Source organism: Telopea speciosissima, chromosome 4 (assembly GCF_018873765.1).
Source record: "Telopea speciosissima isolate NSW1024214 ecotype Mountain lineage chromosome 4, Tspe_v1, whole genome shotgun sequence".
In the NCBI taxonomy this organism is placed as follows: domain Eukaryota; kingdom Viridiplantae; phylum Streptophyta; class Magnoliopsida; order Proteales; family Proteaceae; genus Telopea; species Telopea speciosissima.
Window position 1 is genome coordinate 61000335 of NC_057919.1, and position 6344 is coordinate 61006678.

Sequence of the window (6344 nt, forward strand, 5' to 3'; positions counted from 1 at the left end):
AAACATCCATCCTTTGCTGGTGACCACACTAACTTATCCTCCCTTGGTGACAGTCAAAACATGCCCTTGGTTACTCTGTCATGGATCACAGCACTGCCAATCCTATCCACCACAGCCACATCCCAACTTCCATCCTCCCGTAGAGCATCCTTAACACACAGATTCGTGTTGACATGCAGCGCGCCATCCACGTAGGCAATCAATGGGTCCTCCCCACTCTAATTATTTAGCCAAAAACAACACCCTCCCATGGCCTAACAACCACACAGAATTACCAACCAAAACATCCCTCAACGCCAAGGACGTCTTCCAGGACTTAGAGCCCTGGACCAACTGAGGCGCTAAGGTTATGTGAGTACCTTTTAGGAACTTTGCCTTGAAAAACCTGCTCCACAAAGTGGTTTCAGATAACGCGCGCCAAAGGCCCTTGAGCCGCATTGCCACATTTAATTCGCTTAGAAGCCGCACCCCCAAACCCCCATCCTTTAACAGTCTGCACACTTTCTACCAACTAACCTAGTGCCGCTTATTGCCAAACTCCGAATCACCCACAAAAAATTAGCACACATGGAATTAAAGCGCTGCATGACGGTGCGAGGAATATCCAAACAGGCTAGGATATGAATAGGAATTGACGAGAGAACATGCTTAAGAAATAGAATTGACGCTGCATGACGGTGGTAGGATCACTCTACCACCTGCCGACAACAGCTTGCCTTTCCACCTTGCGATCTTCTTTCTGACCCTAGCCAAAATGTCTTCAAAATAAGAAACCTTGAGCCTCCCTGCGTACAGGGGTGCCCCCAAATAGGTAAGAGGCAGCACCTTCCTCTCAAACCCCGTGATATCCTTCACCCTTTTGACCAACCGATTTGGTGTCTTGTGGCCCACCACAAAGTAGCTCTTGCGGCGATTCACGAGCTGCCCAGAACAGGCCTCATACTTCGACCTACAGCCGTTAGAAAAAATAATTGTATCATCCGCAAAGAGGTTGTGAGTAATACCTGGGCACCCTAAGGGGAGGTGGAAAAAACCTGCACGGCCCTTCGCAAAGAGCTTTATAAGGCCTCTGCTCAACACTTCTTCAACCAAAATGAACAACAGAGGGGAGAGGGGGTCCTCTTTGCCTGAGCCCCCGTGTGGACTTAAAATAACCAGCCGGCCCTGTGTCAAATAAAATGGAGAACCAATAATTCCGAAGAGTCTTCTCTATGAGGTGAATCCACTCCGTGGAGAAACCAAATCTGCATAAAACCTCCACCAGAAAGCCCCACTCCAACCAGTCATAGGCCTAAGCCATGTCCAACTTCATAATTACATTACCACCCCTGGCATTTCTATTAATTTCTTGGGCCACTTCTTGCACTAAGGCAATATTGTCGTGGATACATCGACCCTTAACAAATGCTCCTTGCTCCTCAGAGATGACATTTGGCAGTAGAACAGCCAACCTGGTAGCAATCACCTTGGCAATAATTTTATAAGAGAAGTTACATAGGCTTATCAGCCTGAAATCCGACATAGTCTCCAGAACCTCCTTCTTGGGAATAAGGGTGAGGTGAGAGGACGTGAAGCTTCTAGGGACACACCCACCCTAAAAAAAAATCCTGCACCGCTGCCCAAACATCTGCACCAACAATGTCCCAGCAGGTCGTAAAGAAGTGCCCTGTAAACCCATCTGGACTAGGTGCACTGTCTTTAGAAAGAGCGAAAATAGCCTCCTTCACTTTGTCGAACAGCGGCACAGCTGCAAGCATAACATTCTCCTCCGCAGAGATAATTGCCGAGATGGTGGACAACAACTCCTCACAAGCCGTGGTCTGGCTTGAGGAGATTATTTCAGAGAAATACCTGATTGCTTCAGCTTGCACCCCCACTTTGTCAAGAATCCACTCCCGCTGCCCATTTTTAATTTTGCCAATGCCACACCGTTTTCGCTTCACATTGACTACATCATGGAAAAACTTGGTGTGTCTTTCCCCTTCCTTTAGCCATCTCACTCTGGATTTCTCTTTCCAAAAAATCTCTTCTTGCAGTAGTACCAAATTTAGCCGATTACGAGCACCCTGAAGCTCCCCCAATGCTTGCTCAGTAGGTTCAAACTCGTATGCCACTTCAGCTCTAGTCACCTCATCCTCCACATTACACACATTCTGGTGTATATTCCCAAAACACTCCTTATTCCACACTTTGAGCCGGCCTCTAAGAAACTTTAACTTCAAGAACAACACCATGAGGGGGTTACCCACAAAAGTTGACCTCCAACAGTCTGCCACGAAATCTCTGAATGCTGGGTGAAGCGTCTACATCTGATGGAACCTAAATGGGGCATAAAATCGATCCTGTGACATAGAAAAACCCAAACACATCGGCGTATGGTCCGAGCAGGCCTTGTTCAAGTGTTGGACCCTAGATACCTGGAATGTCGAGAGCCAATCGAGATTATAGAGGACTCTATCAAGCCTGGCCTTGATCAGATTACCCCCACTCTGCCCATTAGACCAGGTGAAACAATTCCCCTCAAAACCCGCATCCACTAGCGCACATCTACTCACGAACGAACTAAAGTCCTCCATCGACACCACACAAGGGGGCACCCACCGAGCTTCTCCTGGGGGGCCATCACTGCATTAAAATCTCCACAGACCGCCCAGGGTAAACCCACCGATTCCAAATACGCACCCAGGGCCTCCCAGACTGATTTCCTTTCCACTAACGCACAAGGGGTATGACCCATCATGAGACAAAATCAGGCACTAAACCTTGCGGATTCACATATGGCCGAGACAAAATGAGGATGATCAACCACCACTTCCATCTTAACGTGGCCTTTCCAAAAAATCCATAGTCTATTAGCACCATCCGGCCCATTACTAACACAATGCTGCATATGTATACTTTTCATAACCAGAGAGGCTTTATCAAAGGAGACCTTCGGCTTTGCGATTGCTACCAAATCAAGATTATAATCCTTAACCAGTGCCTTTAACCTCCTAACCGTGGGCTTGTTTCCTAAACCGCGACAATTCCAGAACAAACAATTCATTCTAAATAACTGTATCTGGGTTTTTTAATGCCAGGGCCCATGCTTCTAGTGATACGACGCTCCTGAGGAGTTTTAGGCGCGATGGAGCTGGAATCAATCGGGGGGTCCCCCTCCCCCTGCCGGTTCTTACGAATAAACTTACTCACCCCATTGACCCTTCTCTGCGATGAGCACCCAAAAGCTCTCAATGCCTGCAAACAGTTCTGTTGGTCACCCTCTACAGAGGGCCCAGCCTCAGTCCAAGTGTCACCCTTGGGCCCTCCGGCGAGGCCACGAAGGTGAGAGCGCGGCAGCCTCTTCACCAAATCCAGCACATCCGAAACCCCCTCCTTCCTGCCCATACCCCTTGCAAGGTCCAGCAGACCCTTCACCTCCTCCCCTGGGCCATTCAAAACCTCCTCCTCCCCGCCAACACCCTGCGGACAGACTCCACCAACCCCCTCCCCCAACATGGATGGCAGTCCCTCAGCCCAAGGAACCTGGTCCTGCCCCACTAACAGCTCAGCACCCTCCACTCACGGGGTCATTACACTAGGGAAACCCCCCAACAGCCGCACCATGATCCTGCGCACAAGCTACCTCGTCCCGTACCACCACTGCCTGGTTACCATGCGCTCCCAGATCGGTTTGCAACCTAGTGAAAACACTGGAGTGAGCCACCAGTGCTCTGTTCACTTCTCTTGCCCCTACATCACAAACCACTGCTTCCCCCGATGCCTGCCCAGCAACTTGCTCCACCGCCCCCGGGTTCACACCTCCATTGCCGCCACTCTGCTTCACCTCTGTGTTGTCGCCCCTACCCTTTGCACGATCCAAACCCGAGGCAGCACCCCTCCCCTGCGTTCTCCTATAATTCTCCGCGAAGTGACCAACCTTGGAACAAGTAGTGCAAAACGCAGGCAAACGTTCATAGATGACCTTCTGGAAGAACCCATCTGCCCCACAGTCGATCCAAACTTTCTCCGGGTGGTGATCACTCAGGTCCAGTTCGACACAAACCCTTGTTGCAACAGTTCTCGTGCACCCTGCTGTTGCCCCATCTACCCTGGTGACATTCCCAATTGCACCCACCACCGAGCGCAAGTAGTTCCCTTGGTAAAGGTTCACCAGCAATCCTGGGAACGAGACCCACACCGGAACGATCGAGGACTCGGTGCCAGGCCTGAAGTGCCTAGACCACTTGAAAAATCTAAAGGGAAAGCCTCTGATATGTACCTGCTCCTTAAGCCACACCTTCACAAAATTCGATTGATCCACGAACCGAAGGAGCAGGGGGCGTTGATCCAAACTGGAGATTGCAACATCCGCAACCAGGTGGAACATGGACTGAATACCTGCCTTCACCTCGAAGATGGACGGCCTTCCATATGCACACTTGGCGATGAGCGAAAACCTAAACGGAACTTCAAATCGATCGATCTCTTCTTGAATGAAAATCACTGCCGGGCATCCCATATGAGATAGGACTAAAAAACTTGGTAGTCTCTCAAACTCCTGATGCTAATAGGAAAATACTTAAAATTCGTTTTTCCCCCTGAACTATATTCTTGGGCTTTATGGTTGTGCTCATTATAGCAAAAAAAAAAAAAAAGAAATAACAAAGGCCCATAACCATCTATTACCAAAACAGGGATTAATATTTGAAGTATGACTGCATTATTCTAACTAACTAGAAAGATCAGAAGTGCATTTCTATTTTTTCTCTGGTTGGCTAACGAAGTACATGCTTCTAACCTTGTTACAATCCTAGTTTCACTGTTTTGCTTTGACTCTTGGTATTCAAATTTTTATGTTGAAAACTTTATTTTTTTTTGAGGTAGTGTATGTTGAAAAACTTAGTAATAATGGGATTTTATCTTTCTTCAAATTTATATTTGGTTGATCAACTCACTGTCATTTAATTAATTTTTATGGGTGGGAATACATAAACAACGGTTGCGGCTAAAGGAGAAATGGAAACTCTAAAGCCTGTTTTGCAGCGGGTGTACATGACAAGAGCATCCGCTTACAGGGATGCACTGAAGAGCTTTATACAAGAATATCAAGAAGGGATAATGCAAGTTATGGAAAAGAAGGAAGATTCTAAATCTCAACAGCCAGAAGACATGTTGGAATTTTTCAAAATATTGATGTGGACTTTTAGTCCCACATCGGCTATGAAAGGAAAGCTCATTGAATTTATATGTGTTAGTAGTAAGTAGTTATTATTATCACATGTAATGTTAGAAGAGATTGTACGGTGCACTTGCGAGCGAGGACGGTACCGTCCGAGTGTGTGCAGCGTGCGCGTGCGCAGCGTGAGGCGCAATGTGGCGCTTTGATGGCGCACTTTGCACTCGCACGTGCGCATCGTTGCGTATGTCGCCTTAATCTTTTTCGGGATCGACGGTGTCGATCAAAGGGTGCTTAGGATCGATCCGACCGTTGGATCGGTGATCGATCAAAGAGGGAGTGCAACCCTTGGTTTAACATTGACCCCAAGAGTTGCAGCCCACACGAACCTAAGGGAGCCCACCAATAGTCATGACCGTCAGGTCAAGCCATATGAGCCAATGGGTGTGACCCATCCGAACAGGCCTTGTGGGCCTATAAATGGGCCACGAATTCTCTCACCCAGGGATTATTAAAAAAAAAGATTCTCTCGATAGCTTCACGTTGTTCTGTCTCGCAACCAAGAATAAATCGTCCTCGATTTATCTTGGGAGGCAGTGTTTGCTGCAACCCTTTGCAGGATTAGGAGGGTGCAAAATCGTCTTAAGGACAAAACGATTTCGCTCGACTCAGCCTTCTTTCTGTCCTCTCCTTTTTGTTCAGATTTTTAACAATCTTAAGACATGATTTACTCAATGGAGGAGCGCAATCATGAAGATACCGGGAACGAGATAAGCAAACTTGAGAAGTTTGATGGGTCATTTTTCAAACGTTGGAAAGGGAAGATGTATTTCTTCCTCACTGCTTTGAAAGTTGCTCATGTCCTCGAACGAAGAGAAGCCAAGAGCACCGACAATCGACGGACACCACGCAGTAAGCTTCAAATGGAGAGACACCGGTGCGAAAAAGAAGCCGTGAGTGGGAGCAAGACGACTTCATGTGCAAGGGCTACATCCTCAATGGGTTATCAAACACACTTTATAATGTGTATGAGCCCAAATTTACTGACAAACACGTCGAGAGAACTATGGGAGGATCGCGACAAAAAGTACAAAATTGAGGATGCCTGGCAACAAGAAGTTTCTTATAAGTAAGTTGTTTGATTACAGGATGGTAGGAGATAAGTCTATTATTTCACAAACCTATG

General features: G+C 47.5%; 2 protein-coding genes across 2 annotated transcripts; both read right to left on the reverse strand.

The window, feature by feature from the left end:
- Positions 1 to 648: 648 nt before the first annotated feature.
- On the reverse strand, positions 649 to 3498 carry LOC122659494. Its single transcript, XM_043854599.1, has 4 exons — positions 3193 to 3498; positions 1626 to 2216; positions 1319 to 1465; positions 649 to 1164 (listed from the first exon to the last, which is right to left on the reverse strand). The coding sequence occupies exons 1-4, from the start codon at positions 3496 to 3498 to the stop codon at positions 649 to 651; spliced, it is 1560 nt and encodes a 519-aa protein (XP_043710534.1).
- A 79-nt stretch (positions 3499 to 3577) lies between these two features.
- On the reverse strand, positions 3578 to 4501 carry LOC122659495. The gene has a single exon (XM_043854600.1). The coding sequence runs from the start codon at positions 4499 to 4501 to the stop codon at positions 3578 to 3580; it is 924 nt and encodes a 307-aa protein (XP_043710535.1).
- Positions 4502 to 6344: the final 1843 nt, after the last annotated feature.